This window comes from Empidonax traillii, unplaced genomic scaffold, assembly GCF_003031625.1.
Source record: "Empidonax traillii isolate 1590-97213 ecotype Southwest subspecies unplaced genomic scaffold, ASM303162v1 scaffold280:size897971, whole genome shotgun sequence".
NCBI classification, from domain to species: Eukaryota; Metazoa; Chordata; class Aves; order Passeriformes; family Tyrannidae; genus Empidonax; species Empidonax traillii.
In genome coordinates this window covers 679,530-696,076 of record NW_020955473.1, presented here as the reverse complement: position 1 = coordinate 696,076, position 16,547 = coordinate 679,530, and the positions used below count along the sequence as shown (strand labels likewise).

The following is a 16,547-nucleotide window of genomic DNA, read 5'->3' as shown; positions in this document are numbered from 1 at the left end:
GGAAAAAAGAAGGGAATAAGGAATTAACTAAAGGTGATACAAATAAAGGGGAGAAAGGGAGATTAACTTGGAGGTCCAACATCTGTTTTGATGATTGCTGCACAGAGAAGGAAAGTTTTTTGGAAGCTATGAGACTTCTTAAGTTATTTATGTATATGGTAAAACATACTTGTATAGCTCTAACATCAGGGGAACAACTGTACACTGATGAATGTCTTAATGGAAAAAAATCCCTTTTATTTGGGAAAAATATTTTGGATTTAGTACATTTGTTTTCATCAACTTGGATGGATGGAAGATTTCCAGTTTATTGGGTTTTTCTCATGAGTAGAAAAATTTACTAACTTTAAAATCTTCCCTTGGTATCAAAATAGCAAAATTTATGGGAATAAAAATTTCTCTTTTATAGTCAGCTATATTTAAGAGAGTCCCTGATTAACATGGTTACCAGCTGCATTGCAATTGCATTAAAGTGACTGACATTTGAAACACTAATTCTTACATCAAGTTTAAATTGCAACTCAGCACTGGTGTTAAAGGGTTGAGCAGTCATTCAGAGATGAAGCGTGTAAAAATCTTAAAGGGAGTGAACCCTTAAAAAGTGACTTTTAGGCAAAATATTAGTCTCTTGCTGTGGTAGTAGTTTTAGCCATTTCAGCATCCACCAAGTGCTTGTATCCCATTCTCATCAAAGCTGAAACTAATGATTAGGCTTCATTTTGAGCCACTCTAATGAGCTGTGTTTATCAATATTCTTTGCCATGTTCCACATTTGCTTTAACCTATAGAAAGGAAGAAGAATTATAGATGATAAAGCCATGTCTAATCAGCTTTGGGTAAGCCCAGCTCTGGGGCAGGGGTTATTTGTAGGCTTTGTTTAGAATGGTGAACTCACCTTCACTGAATAGTACTGTGGGCTTAGCAATTCCCTCCAGATGGCTTTTGAATCTCTCAGTTTTAGTAAGCATTCTTTCCTATCATCCAGAAAATAGATGGCTTGTTATTTAGCAGGGTCTGATTAAACTTGCAGCAGAATTATTCACATTGTGGTTGACGTGGTTCATCCATTTAATGGTGCATGAAAGCAGAAACATATAAAAATTATCAGCATATGAAAAATGTATCTTCCAGCTGTACTGTTTTGTTCTGTGTTGAGTTGTAGTGATATTGTTACTAACTTGGATAATTCCTGCATGGAATGGTTTTGGTAAATATGTTGTTATATTATGACAATATTTTTTATCTCTGGCTTTCCAATAGGGAAAACATTTCTAGAAGATTAAACGATTAAGTAAGAAATTAGGGAAAGAGGAGTTATTTCTCCCCCATCTCCATTTCTGGTAGTTCAGTTCTTTTCTAATTCCTTTGCTTTGCTTCTGTCCTTGTCATAGGAACCTGTATATGCTTCTACTTACTCTCCTGTTATACCCGCTCTCCAAAAATTTCATCCTTTTCTACCTATTAATCAGGTGAGCAGAAGTCTGCACAATTTAAATGCTCAACAATTTCAAGTAAGCACATTTTCACAGTGTTTTCTTACATAGGAAATTAAGAATCCTCTTAACTGATTAACCAGCTTAGCAAATGCAGCTTTAAAGAAACATAGTGTTATGCCACTATGCTGTGTAATCTTCTTCAATATACGTTCTACTGTTTCTCTAATGGTTGCTTTTCTAAAAATTCTATGTCTATGTTAGATGAATATTTGAGAAAGTAAAAGAAGGAAACATTATTATGTTTGTTATGATACTGAAAACTTGCAAGTTGTTATAAAGGGTATATAAAAGGAGTAGTATGTAACAGCACAGCATTTATTTTAGAATAAAATGCTGTGTACCCTGACTTCTCTGTAAGTAATGCGCATATACAATGTAAGACATATCATCGTATAATTTATTGACTGATAAAAAACAAGCTACTTTTATTCAGAGGTGACTTTCCTATAGTGTTTTTCCCTAGTCCCTGCGTAAAGGATTTTTGCCTTGGCACATTCTGCTTTTATTCTCTGACTGTCCCATCTTCCTGCTTCTCTCTCTTTCTTCCTTTAAGGTCTGTAGTACTAGTTTGAAACAATCAAGCTCTCTGATTTCTGATGAACGTCATCCTTGGAGATGGAAGGTGAAATGCTCTATAAACTTCCTATTTAATTATTGGAGGGAGGAGTAAGACAGAAAATTACATTCAGGTCGAAGATGCACATTCCCAAAGCAACTTGTGGCAGTAGAGTTAACTTTGTGTTTGCTTGGGAGTAGAGTTCTGCTGCTGTTTCATTAAATGTTAGAGAAGCTTCATGCGATGTCTTCCTCAAAATCATGTCCATACCTCTGCAATTCCAACACAGACAATTTGAAGAACTTACTTCTGAAGAATTAATAGATAATGAGAAATACAAACTTTCTACAGCTAGACCTACATAACAAATTTGTCTTTGGGCAGAAGTAGAACAATAGATCTCGATCTGAGCAAGTAGTACCTGATTCACATCATCAGAGGTAAAAAATGCAAAGGCAGGAGTGGGCAAAGAAACAAGCTGAAGAAAAGCTCTAGAAAACAAGGAGAGTCCAGTGGAAGTTCATAATAGATCTGTGCAAATCTAATTCTGCTATATTGCACCTCCTTGTCCCTTGCCTCCCAGCTCACATCTGTGGTTGTAGTACTACTAGGAATCCATTGAGTTCTTCATTCCCATATGATACACAGTCTGTGTCACATGTGGGGAGCATTCTGACCAGTATGTGTATAATGGCAGTGAATTCAAGGAGCAGATACTCACTGCTGGAATAGAGGATGGTGAGTATGCAAGGGGCTACTGGATATACTATAGACATTTAGACAACTGATATTTACCATTTCCATATTCACTTTCACAGCTGTTTTTGAGTATGATCTTTTACTATAATTTTTTAAATTAAATATTAAATTTGGGATGAGTAAGGGAAATGTGTTAGTATTACCTCTTCTCCATAAGCTCCAGATTTAACATAGCTTATTACTGTTTACTTCAGATCACCTGTGAATTTTGTTGTGACAGAGTTCACCAGCTCTATGTATCTCGAAGATAAACATATAGTCTCACTTAATAATATCCCTCCAGTAATGAGGGGAGATCTTTCAATGGGCTATTCATTCCATCTGTCTTAAAAGGAAAACAGCCAAAAAGCTTTTCTCTTTCCATTGACTGTGTTGAGTTACATCCTGCCCCTTTAGCAAGCTGCTTCCTTCTAGCACAGTATGAAGGTACATGCAGATTTGTTTGGTTGTTTGGTTTTTTTCTGGCACAATTAATCATTTTGTTATTTTCACCAAATATGACTTGATTGTGTTCTGTTTTGAACACACTTTTGAACAGAAAGGCATGTGTTTGCATTGGAGTTTTCTCTCCATGTTTCTCTTATAGCAAGACCCATGTAAAGCTGCGGAGGAAAACAATGCAGAGACTTTAATGTACACGTACAACTGTTGGATTCTTCAGGTGTTTTTGTTTTTTTTGTCTTAAGAGTTTAAATTGAAGAAGTTACTTGTATTAAAAAGGAAATGGATGCTTTTTGGATTCTTCTTTTATATAATTTATAAGATTGGTTTAAAACGGAACCCTCTTTTGAAAAATACGGGGTTTTTTTATTCATTCTTGGTTTTTGGCTCCCCTGGTAGGAGCAGTCTTCATCTTCTACATAGAAAACCACGAATTATCCTATTTCCTGTATTAAAAACCAAAACCAAACCCCTAAACAGCACACCAGCATGCTGATAAACCACTTGCTCAGTTGTGTTCTTGTGACCTAAAAGGAACATGATTGGACTGGAAGATTGTAGGGTACAAAATGGAGCATTGCCCAGATTTGGCCCCTTCCATAGAATGAACTGATGTTGCAGAAGTAGTGCAGTCCCTGTGCATGCCCTCAAGAAATGTGCTGCAGTGCTAGAAAAGACCAATATCATTCAACCTAGCCAAGCAGTGGGAGAAAAGTAATCCCTTTTTCTAACTGTTCTTGCATCAAGTCTGTAAATCCTCCTCAGACTTAAAACAGGAACTTTTAGAGAAATACGCAGTCTTTATTCTTAACTGTCAACATACAGAAAACTCCCTGCAATATTAACTGACTTTTCATATGTAAGTATTCTTGCTGTGTAAAATGTAACTCTTAACACCCTCTTCAGTGAAAATATATACTCATCTGATTTAATCTGAGGTAATGTTTTTTTTTTTTTAAATCTTGAAAACATATTTCAACCCTTTCCTGAAACCCTTAAAATTGTCACCATCCTGGGTAGAAGCATGGAGGCTGGAAATGGATGAGCTATTGCAGTACAGATTATCTATTCAAAACAACTGTTCCATGGGACTTTTTCCTCTCTCTTTTTCTGTCTTCGTAATTGTCTGGGGTTTGCTTGTTTCCCTTTCCAAATAACATTCCTCTTAAAATCCTGATTTAGCAGATTTTTCAGATACTCCTTTTATTACCCATCCATATGATTATCTATTCTTTATCTTCATCACTTTCTGTATGTTGGTGTCATCATGAGGATCTTCTCAGCAGAACTGCATCTTTTTTTTTTCCCATGTTCATGATAGCATTTTAATCAAAGTTGGGAAGAATCAGATCACTGCATGGGTTCCTTCTGTTTAGAAGTAATTTTTCAGTCAGTTATCTAGTTTGCAGCTTGTAAGCTGCTCTGATATTTTTATATTGCTCAAAAAAGCCCACCTCAGAATGTCATCTGTGATTAAGCCAAATATATTAAAGAAATCAGAGGTAACTGTGTTAATATATTTAATCACACTTGAGCTCATCAAACTTACCATTTTGATTAAACCTGTTTTCCATAATGCCATGTGGAGTGGCATTAATTATGTGCCTGTGATTTGATTCTTCATTGATTGTCTTTGCAGCAGTCTTTCCATGGGTCTCTGGAACAACACACAGCTTGTGTGACCTGTACCTACATGCTTTAGTTTTACTTCTTCTAAATATTTTCTCCATCTGAGCTTTTATCAGTCCTGTACATTTTCCAATTTTCAAAGGTTTTTTAAAAATTCACTGCTTGTGTTTGTATTCCAGTTATTTCAGCTAAGACATCAATGAACACATGTATGTATTTGACATGATGAATTAGAATATTTCATTGGAAGTAACTACTTTTTTAATGGAAACAGAAAACTAAACTACATTGGAGCGGTTTTATTCCTAAGCTTTTTTTTTTTTATTATTCTTTACATACTAATTCTTGTTTTTACTTTTTTACATTTGAAAATTTGAGATTCTTCTTTCATGTCCTAATTTTTTTTTTTTCACTTGAAAATCAAATCTGTACATAAAAGCTTCTTGAGTTTTAACTTTCTTGACATACTTTCTCCCAACTGGAATGTGCTTTGACCAATTCATTCCTTAACAAATGCTGCATGTGGCAACTGTGGAAGCTTTCAAAACTGTTCCCAACTACCAGGTGTATTTTTTCTGAAATTTCTTTTGATAGATGCATTGGCTCATATTAGCTTTCCAGCTATAGAAAATAATTTTTTTTTATTTAATTGTGACATATACTTCTGTTTTTCACCAGGATTGTTACAGGAAATTAAATGGGTTGGGGGTTGCTTGGTTTTTATTCAGTTTATAAATTTTTAGTTCATTTATGTATTTGTACATTAAGGTGGGAGTCTTCATGCATTAGGAAGAGATTTAATGTGGAATTGCTCTGAACTGTGTAACATACACACCCAGTCTGATATTTTTTTTAAGAACTCCCAACTGTTTTGCCCAATGGAACAGCTTGAAATCTTCTATTAAAAAAAAAAAAAAAAAGTTTGTTTTGCTGTCAGACAGCTGCTCTCTTTTGTTCTTTGACACAGCTCCAGAATTACTCACAGCCTTTCTTGCAATTCAAGTGTGTGGGGATTAACATACACACTTTCCAGGTCTGCTTCTCCAGGATTTTCAGTAGCTCTGTAGACTCTGAGGATTCAGGTATTCACTGAAGACAAAATCCAAAATTGAGCCCCCTGTAAGTTTAAAAGAAACCAAACCAAACAAGAAACAAACCCAAACCAAATCCATATGATTCTACTTCTTTCTCCCTCTCCCTCACTTCCCTTCATATTGTAATAGAAGTCAGCACCCTTACTAAGTTAAAAGTATGAGTTTTGTGTATGAAATTTCCCTTGTGATTTGATTAGGTATCTATTAATTTTCTGCCCAGGTCTCCTTTAGTATGTTACTATGTTTTTTTCTACCAGCTGTTCATCCCAGAACAGTGGCTGACACTGGAATGGGTACAGACTTAGGGAAATAAACAGAGATACTTCATTTTTTTTTTCTTTAAAGCATTCTGAGGCTTTGACAGATGAGGAAATGATGCTGAAGAGACTTACATGTTGTTATTTCTATTGAACATTTTGGAGTTCTAGGGAAAAATCAGAGTTTTTCATCTTGATTATTGTGGCTTGCAGTCATATTGTCTGGCTGCCCAGTGCTCTTTCCTGATAAATTGCAAGGAATTTTCACTGCAGAAGGCTGCAGAGATATATGAAACTAGAGGGAAGGAGTGGAGGCTATCATGGTCCTAGTCCTTGTACAAGCCATTTCCTGGCTTGTCTTCACTCTTCTGGCTAATGGCTACTGATCCTGGTAAATGCTGAAAGCTATGAAATCTCTATTTTAGTGTGTCCCCTGCAGTCACAATCGTTTTTATATAAAGTGACTTGTTTATTTAGTCTGGTTGATTTTTAAGAAAATAAAACATAAGTGAGTTTATATCTCTTTCTTGTATCTTGAAAGAAGAAGAATGTTTATGTTCACAAGCTTTTGCATACTTTTGCATTTTCTCTCTGTGGTACCATGAGTTAGAGCTGTGTTAAAGCTTGAGATTTTAATTTTTTTTCCAATTCTAGCAGCGAGGTTGTGAAGAAAAATGACAAATTAAATGCAACTTGAAAGTAATTCCAGAGTTGACAGTCCCTCGCACTAAAAATACTTTTACATCTGATTTCTATGCAGTATAATCCCTGAAATGTTGCTACTTTTTAAATGCATTAAAATAATATTTATTTGGCCTGACCTAGCTACATCAGAGTGTGTAAATTCAGATTCTTTCCTATTTAATGCACCATCATCAATCCTTTGTGTTAGGAGGGCACTATGATAATTCACCTGCTGCTTCTGATCACTTAAGCTGTTGGCTGATAACCTCTAAAGCAAGCAAGGAAAGCTGAGGGTCACCTTAAAAAAAAAAAAAAAAAAAAAAAAAAAAAAAAAAGAGAGAGAGAAAGGGGGTGGTGGAGATGATCACAGTCGTTGGAAAAATATTTAGTAGAGCAAGCTGACATAGGAACTAAAGTGAGCAGCCTCTGGAGAGATAAGGCTGCTAATCCTGCCTGGAGAATTGAGTTACTGTAAGAGACTGATTCAGGAATCACACACTGAAGTTACACAACTTCATTGCTATTCCACATGCCACCTGCAGATCCACTGGAGTTACACCATTTCAATGCTATTCCCTGTGCCACCTACAGATTTGCACACTTGAAAACATCTGCTCAGCATCAGTTTAGTGATCTCACTTGTGTAGCAAGTCATCCTTCAAAAGAACGAGATCTGAGAAATTCTATCATTTGCAGAGGGAATGGTTTGTTTTCCTTAGAGGGGGACTGTTTGCCCTGGGTGGTAGTTTCAAGAAAATATCAAAGAGCACAGACCAAAACCCCATAGTCACATTGTAATGGGGCAGCAAGACAGTGAAGTATCTGAGGGTCACTAAGCTGTGTCTGTTGACTTCACTTCAGTAGTTTGTTCTCCTGCTCCCTTCCCTCTGCATCTGGCAGTTGAAATGTTCAGCCAATCTTTAGCTGTATCCTGGTCACTTATCTTTTTTTTAAACACCTGTTTCTCTCTTTCCCCCAAAAAGCAAAGAATGGCAGATAACCAGGAGAGTCAAATGACCATTGAGGAAAGGAAACACCTGATTACAGCTCGAGAAGAAGCCTGGAAGTCCAAGGGTAAAGGAGCAGCCAATGACTCCACACAGTTCACTGTAGCTGGCCGAATGGTAAAAAAAGGTCAGTGATGAAATGATCCCAGTATAAATAAGACACCTCTTATCTGTCTAGTCAAAATAAAGTCAAGCTAAAGCTGTGCAGAGACAGTATCTGTGCTTAGCAAGAGGAGGACTTTGTTTCAGCTGAATATCATGTCATGAGGATGTTCACTTTAGTTTCTTGTGGCCGTCATATGGATCCATTTTGGTCTGCCCTGTTGCACTGCCATCCAGTTATTAAGGGGCTCTGAGTGGTGGAAGTTATCACTTGAACAGGGATATATGTTTTGTTTTTCCTTCTAATACAACCCAGAGGGCACAGTTGGATTATTCTTTCTTATTTATTCTTCCTTTGAAAACCCAGCTGCGCTGTCTAGAGAATAATTGTGAAATCTAGTTGCTATTGCTGGCACTTCCCTCCACTCTTAGGAACGCTGGGAATATTTAGCAAACAAGTGTTATTTTTATGGATGCTGTCTTGTACAACAACTTGAAGTGCTATGTTTGGTTGAAGAAATCACTGGACAGATTCTCTGGTTCTGCATAGAATCAGGAAGTAGAAATGGCAAGGGAGCAGTGTTGATTTTTTTTTGAATTCAGTCACTTTTTTGAAACCTAATCATTCTTCTGAAGTGGACAGGAGTCTCTGAAGGCTGCACAGGGTAGAAATGTAGCTGTTCTCACAGTGCTCTTGGGAAGATGATAGGTTTGGGAAGGAGGCATTTAAACTGACCTCCTTTTGCTTAATGAATACTAGCTTTTGTTTTGTTACAAGAACTTGGTTATTAAACACAAGAACAACAAACCTTGAGTTAAATGACAACCATAAAAAAAAATCATCTTAGATCGAGGGCAATATTGCAACAGGAGTAACTGCAATACAAGCCACATTCTGTTGGCAGATAAACAGATACACAATATTAGGAATTACATCTATTAGTAAAATATTTTAGCTGCTGCTTACATTGTTTTGCTGCTAGAAACGCCAGTGGTCAGTGTGTAAAGAGTAACCTACTTTGGAGAGTCACCAAGAAAAACTGTTCAGCTGTCCACAGACTTGCTTTTTCAGATTTTTTCTTTTCTCTCTCCTTTCCCCCCCCCCCCCCCCCCAATATATTGGTCTTTGGAAAGGAATAGAAGATGATAGCATTGTTCTTCTTTGAAGGGGTCTCTTTAGGTGCTATGATCATTCCTTTGAAGAAGTAAGGTAACACAATGACAGTGGCATTAAAAAAAGTACCTCAAGTGGGATTTTAGTTAAAAGTGTGTTGTTTTTACAAAGAATAAACTATCATGATCAGCTTTTAATTTAAGAGATTATGAGAAAGAAATGCAAAATTACCTCTTTGTTATATGCATGTGCACAGATGCTGTATTTTAATTGCTTCTTATGGCTGAAAATTTTTCAGTCTTAATTGGAAGGTCATCCTTTACTAAGCAGTTCTCCATGTGGTGCTGTGGATTAAGTCCTGGTAGAGCTGCTTAAGAACTGTGTCCTCTCAAGTATGTCTTGATGAAGGCTTTACCCACTGACTTAAAACCTGTTGGAACTTTGAATATCTTAGGTAGAAGGGAGAAAAATTGCTTGTGGAAAAGCTGCCCAGTTATATTCTAAATCAATCTTGGTGTTGAAAATTAGGACTTGCTAGGACTTGCAGTAAAGATAGTGGAAACATGGTTAGTATATATTCTCCCAGCATAACATTGGTTTAATCTGATAAAATAACTAAAGGCTTAAACTTACATAGCTCAGTAATTAGTAAGCTATCGCTAAGTGGAAAATAGATATTAGGGAAAGGTGTAAATGTCTGTTCCCCCGTTTACTGAAAGTCTAGGCAACAAGAGTTAGTAGATGCAATTTTTTGCTTCAGTATGCTTGTCTGCCTCATAAACCCCATGAATCCTATGGGTTGCCATGAATCCTATAGAGTGCCATTTCTGTTACTAGAGCAATGTAGTTTCACATGGAAAGAACTAAACAAAAATCATCTTATTTTATACACTGGGTCCAGAATGAATTGCTTTAAGATCTGAGTCTAGAATGAATGGCTTTATGATAGTTACTGAAAAGGGTGGAGGAGAGTGCAACAAAAGGAGAGAGCAGTGCTTGATATGGTGGGAACTCTGACTTCTGTTTCCACTTCCATTTCCATGTGTTCTTAAAAGTGCATCCTGCCACATGTATTAATAGGGATGCATTTAAATTTAAAAAAGGTGGTGAGGGCATGGTGGAGGTGAAGTTTCCTTGCTAACCATATCTTTTTGTGCAGAACACTTGCATGGTTTTAAAATGTGGCTTGTGATAGAGCAGGAGTCCAAAACGTAGACCAAATGAACTGCTACTATCTTGAAAAGGTGTAAAATTACTGTATTCAAGACAAAGTCTGTATTTTGTGTTAGCTTGCTTACAGACACTTGGAATTGAATCTTTGTTCTTGTGAATGGGGTTGATTAAAGGAGCAGGCAGGGCAGTGCATTCTGCCATCTCTAATACAATGATTTAGGGAGGCTGGGGAAATATTCCAGGCTGTAGGAAGTGTCCAGGCTCATCTGCTTTCCCTAAATAGCTTCCCTGTCATCACTGCTGGGAACGTGGGCTGAAGTCACAACTGCATTTCTCATGTTCTCTGTTCCTACACAGGCCTGGCTTCTCCAAGTGCTCTAACAGCAGTAGCATCCCCTTACAGTAACCGGCAGAAGTCTACAAAGCCCTTGGAAGGTAAGGAATAAAAATGGCTGAGGTAAGTCCAGAGTTTTTTGCTTTCTGTCAATTCACAAGTTTTATTTTCTGGTTTGCTTAGAAATTGAAGCCAGGCCTGATATGCAGTTGGAATCAGACATGAAACTTGACAAGTTGGAATCGTTCTTGGGAAGACTGAATAACAAAGGTTGGTAGAGTTACCAAAGGCAGCAGTGTGTCCACTCTCTTACTTCAGTAAATGGATTTAAGTACCTCTTAGTTAAAATATCTGGTAACAGAAACTGAATATTTTTTTCAGACTGCACTTACTGATCACTTGCTTTATTTTTGTGATTCAGTCTTTACTAAATTTTAAGAAGAAAAGCCTTTCTCTATTATATTACAAATGTACAATAGAGTAAATCAAAAAAGCCAAAATAACTTTCTTATTTCTCTACACATGATGTACACATCCTTCTTGAGAACAAAATTTCTTAAAGCCACACAGCCAGTCTGAACCATATTGCCATATAGTGAAACAGCTTTAAATGTAGTTTTGTATTAGTAAAATCAAGATAGGACACTAAGCTCCTCCAAGGACAATTCATTCACCTTCCTGCTTTTTTTCAAAACTGACTCTCTACAGCCGTTCTTCAGCTTCCTTGTACAGCTTGTTTGCTATTTTTGAAGCTGTCTAGAGTTCTTCAGAGTTTCTATTTCATATGTCTGTCCTCCATTTGTAAGACAAAACACCTTTTGTAATTCCTAATGTGTCAGATACCATAAACAAATGCATTCACATTTCAGCAGAGGAGGCACTAGTGTAGAATAATAACTCTGCCATACTCACTAGTCTGAAGTTGTGACTTTTCCACTTCTAGTAGATCTTTTCAAAGGAAGGAATGATATGTTTGGAGGCAAGTTGAAATATATATACAAGATGTTAAAATGATTATATCATCCTACCAAAACAACTCATTTTTGATAGTGCCCAAGTTTTTAATTTAGCCATATTTCCCAAGCATTTTGTATAATGATTATTGCATATCAGTAGCAGTTAACACTGTTTTAACATTCTTTACCAACACTTTTCTACCATGAGTTAAAAAAAGATAAACACAAAATACTCAAGAAAAACCAAAACACCACCCCCACCCCCAAAAAAAATCCACACTCCAACAACTACCAAACAAGGTGTGTTTACCTTTTCTAGGGTTAAAAACTCTAGTATGATTATTTACTGGATAAGGTCTTTCTTTCCTGCAGTTGGTGGGATGCAAGAGACAGTGCTGACAGTTACAGGAAGATCTGTGAAAGAGGTGATGAAGCTGGATGATGATGAAACATTTTCCAAATTTTATCGCCATGTGGATTTCCCTTCTTCCTCAGTGCCTTTGGACCTTGATGAGGACTTTGATGCCATCTTTGATCCTTATGCACCAAAGTAAGAACTTCTTTTTCCCCCCATTGTTTTGAATGCAGACATAGAGCCAGTGCTCAGTGTTCAGCTCTAAGTCATCATGTAGGTAGGTATCTTAGTACTGGGCATGGCCATTTCTTCTGCATATTTCTCAAATCATGCTCCTGCCTGAATTGAGGAACTGATCCTCATTTCTTGTCATTAGGCGATTCTCCCTAGAAAAATTACCTGATGGTCATAAACACTGCTTGTTTTTCAGGTTGATATCTTCTGTGGCAGAGCACAAACGTGCAGTTAGGCCTACACGCAGAGTCCAGTCCTCAAGAAATCCGTTGAAAATGCTGGCAGCAAGACAAGATATTCTTCATGAATATACTGAACAAAGACTGAATGTTGCCTTCATGGAATCAAAGAGAATGAAAGTAGAAAAAAGTAAGCTAGGAGGATGATTTGTACAAGACACCATCTTGCTGTTTTAATTAAGAGTGAAACAAAATATCCCAATGCAAAAAAAACAGAAATGAAGGATTGGAACATATTCTCTGAGTGGGAATAAACTGACTGAGGTATAAGGTTGAATGTAGACTGTCTAGGAGGTCTGAAGAGAAGGGTGTGTGACTTCCTCAGCGAAAACTACCTACAGCCCCATCCTGTGTGTAGGTTTAATTATTTGTTTTTAGCACAGTCACCTTGTGTAGAGAGAGAGTGAGTGCCACAGTGCCTGCAGGGTGAGGACAGGAGATCAAGGAAAGCAGATTCAACATAACGTTATGCTGGGACAAGAGCTGGCAAGAATAGATGAACTTTTGTTCAGGTACACTGACCTCAATTTTGGGTCCTAATTTTCTCTCAGAAACTAGAATTAGCCTTCTTGACTCCTAAAGATTAATTTCCATAGAAGATCAGTGCTTTGTGACAGGGCTTTGTGTTTTACTTATGACATTGCTTTCTCCTGACAACCAGGCAGAACAACAAAAGACATTTTTGTAAAATTTATTCAAAGGTTTGTCAAGCCACTCTTACCATTTGGGGTACAAGTTTTCCTTATTACATTTGAATAAAGAAAGATCATCTTTAAACATTGACTGTATTGATGAAAACACTAATTATATGTGTAATACTTTCTTGCCATTTCATGAGAAACATTTCCCTGAGTTATAAATTCATTAAGTGCTTTGTCTTTGGTTGAGCAACAAGCAGAAGTAGCCAAGAATTTGGGCCTTAAGTTTACAGTAAAACATGACTAAGACTTTGAAATGCAAATGGCTATTGCATCACACTGTCTGAGCCAAATTTTAAGGGAATATCAGTTAATTAGCCTTGAATCTCCGCTTTCTTTTATTATTAATGACTTATAAGGCACTTAAGATCTACACAGTACTTCACAAAACATTGGGTAAGACATGTTTTCTAGCAGAGTTGGTATTTCTGCCAAATAACATAATTCTGATGCCAACAGTTTACTCTTGGATGATATCTAGAAACTTAGATAATCCTAACCCCACAAATCTTTTGGGATAGTGGTTAATCTGAGTTCAACCTGATTTTGCTGTTGCTATTGATAAGAAGAAAAGCTGGAAATAATGGGCAGAAATTATTTTCTTAATGCAACACCCAATTTTTTAATATAATTTTGACCTTTCTGTGTTTGTGTGTGTATCTTTTCTCCAACTCCTTTTTATGTACAAGTGTCTACAAACTCAAATTTCTCAGAAGTAGCACTTGCTGGCCTGGCAAGCAAAGAGAACTTCAGCAACATTAGCCTGCGGAGTGTTAATCTAACAGAGCAAAACTCCAACAACAGTGCTGTGCCATACAAGAAGCTAATGCTCCTGCAAATTAAAGGTATGCTGGAACTGTTTTTCCTTTCCATAAATAATAGGCTGAACGTAACATGTGGGAGTTGGTACCACAGTTGGATGCTTAGCTTGCTCTAGATCTTCAGCTCAAGATTTATGTCCAAAACTTAAAAAATAAGTGACAACTGCATGACAAAGGTTAAACTTTACAAATAAGTTTGCATTTACCACTGGTGTGTGTTTTCCAATGAGAAAAGAGAGTATTTCAGAAACTCTAGCCATCTCCTATGGAAATTTTTTAACTGTCCCATTCCTCCAGTTCTCAATGGAGAACTTGGAAGTGATATGATCGTGTTCTTGCTCCACTTCTCCTTACAGTGCATAGTAGTGTATCTGATTCTGCAAAAATAATAGCTACTATTTTGGCAAAGTAAAATTCCTAACACTTTTTACTGCCTACAGAAACTCTGTCAGAGCTTCACTTAAGCAAATGTAAAGGGTTCTGGAATTTTGCTGCTGTCTGTCATTTGCTTAATTAATTTTCTTCCAGAAGGACACAAAGTTGTTAAACCAAGAACAGAAAATAATAGAAATATTAGTTGATATGAGACAACAGTTATTTTGTTTTCTGTGAGTAAACTCTTTTTACACAGTAGTCTTTTAATTCTTCTTTAAGAGTCTGTCTCCATATATTTTGCTAAATGTGCTAGGGTAGTTTGTATGTCATTGAAAACAATTTAGATCTTGGCACTTGATAGTAGTAGTTGAAGGAATATTATTATCTTTATTTTCTCGTTAGGAAGAAGACATGTTCAAACAAGATTAGTTGAACCTAGAGCCTCGTCACTGAACAGCGGAGACTGTTTCCTGTTGTTAACTCCACATTTATGTTTCTTATGGGTAGGAGAGTTTGCAAATGTCATAGAAAAAGCAAAGGTCAGTACTATTTGGAGGGTTTATTATTTATTTTTAGAACTGTTGCAGTATAAGTCTCTTTGATGAAATTGATCCTTGGTGGCAGTTCTCTCAAAAAGTGGCGTGTAACTGATGGTCCGTGACAGGTAGATATGCAGGATTCCCGAAAGTATGTTTTAGCTCATGCACTGAATGAAAGCTGACGTAGGAGCATGTAGGTTGTGAAGCTGCAAGAGAAAAGAGGATATCCTCAGGATGCAGATTTGGACTCAAACAAAAATAGTCTGAATTGCAGGATGTCCTTTTTATTCCATGTTCATTGAGATCAGGTCTTGTTTTAAGGTAAATGAAAGCATGAATGCATATCTGCAACTTTTTTCCAGTGTTTGCTTATTTAGTGCAACAAATAATAACCATTTTTTCTGTTACTTGCTCTATTATATCCCATTTGCCTTCTCCCTGAACAAAAGTATTGCACAAGAATTCCAAAGACTTAAGCAATCCTGTTCAGATAATTGTTAATCTCTTAGGCTTCAGAACTTGCAACTTTAATTCAGACAAAGAGGGAACTTGGCTGTAGAGCTTCTTATATACAGACTATAGAAGAAGGAATAAATACCCATACCCATGCAGCGAAAGACTTCTGGAAACTCCTTGGTGGACAGACAAATTACCAGTGTAAGCATTCTTATAGTTACAATATCTGATGTTCTATCGTAGTAAAATAGTCGAGTCAGTTCTCTTTAGTAAAAGATGTTAATTCCTATATTATTTTTGACAATCTTTTCCTTAAGCTGCTGGATGTCCTGAAGAAGATGAAATGTATGAAGCTGCAATAATAGAAACTAATTGCATTTACCGGCTTGTAGAAGATAAGCTTATTCCTGAGGATGACTACTGGGGAAAGGTGCCAAAATGCACCCTGCTACAACAAAAAGAGGTATCGTGCCACTTACTGCTCCTGTGGTAACTGGAGGAACATGCAACTGATAATGACTCTCAGAAACTGCAAATGCTCACGGAGAGGATCACTGAAAATTGAGTCCTCCGTACTTCTGAAAGGCTTCTGAGCACTTTGCTGTCTAGAGTGTGCTACAGGTCTCAAGAAATTTGATCATGTTATCTTTAAAGTGAAATACCATTTTAGGAGGTGTAAACATTTTTGTCAACAGTGGCTCACTCCAGACTCAGGAAGTGCAAAACAGGTAGCATATCAGAAAATATAAACAAAGTAAACCCCTGTTTTTATTTCTATCCTTAGCAGACTTTTCCCTTTCAAACAACCTTTTCACCCATCTAAGTCAGAATGAGAGCAGATTTCTAAACTAAAGACACAATGGATTTTTTTGAAAGTATCAAGTCACTGCCTCTTTGCTGAGCTAGTTACTCATGTAGTGTTTTGTCAGCCTTCCCTGGCCGCAGGACAAGGCATAGGTCAAAATATCAGGGAAAGCTGCTGTAACTGGCCAGCAATCAGTCATGCAGTGGAATCAGGTTTTTAGCAATAAGAGCTCTCTAATCTGATAGTGACTTAGCTGCCACCTAAAGATACACATCACAGCATTCCCTGTTTTTGCTTCCAGTCATCCTCAACAATTAGACATCCCAGTACAGACCACTGCTCTGTCCATACTTGTATTGCAGTGCTGCTTGTTAGTGTCACTGCAGAAACTCCCATACTTGGAGGAGTTTCTGTTCAGCACAA

At 36.9% G+C, this 16,547-nt stretch overlaps 1 protein-coding gene across 9 annotated transcripts in view; it reads left to right on the top strand.

The window, feature by feature from the left end:
• Positions 1-16,547, top strand: part of SVIL (supervillin) — a 105,795-nt gene that overhangs the window by 74,998 nt on the left and 14,250 nt on the right. For 5 of the 9 annotated variants that reach the window (XM_027890192.1, XM_027890195.1, XM_027890193.1 and 2 more), the window contains 11 exons: positions 1,392-1,469; positions 2,050-2,118; positions 7,900-8,050; positions 10,670-10,747; positions 10,830-10,916; positions 11,975-12,152; positions 12,388-12,560; positions 13,818-13,973; positions 14,727-14,863; positions 15,373-15,520; positions 15,637-15,782. In XM_027890192.1, coding sequence (XP_027745993.1) covers positions 1,392-1,469; positions 2,050-2,118; positions 7,900-8,050; positions 10,670-10,747; positions 10,830-10,916; positions 11,975-12,152; positions 12,388-12,560; positions 13,818-13,973; positions 14,727-14,863; positions 15,373-15,520; positions 15,637-15,782 — 1,401 coding nt within the window. The remainder of the gene's footprint in view (positions 1-1,391; positions 1,470-2,049; positions 2,119-7,899; positions 8,051-10,669; positions 10,748-10,829; positions 10,917-11,974; positions 12,153-12,387; positions 12,561-13,817; positions 13,974-14,726; positions 14,864-15,372; positions 15,521-15,636; positions 15,783-16,547) is intronic. The other 4 variants (XM_027890194.1, XM_027890200.1, XM_027890199.1 and 1 more) reach the window with 1 other exon arrangement.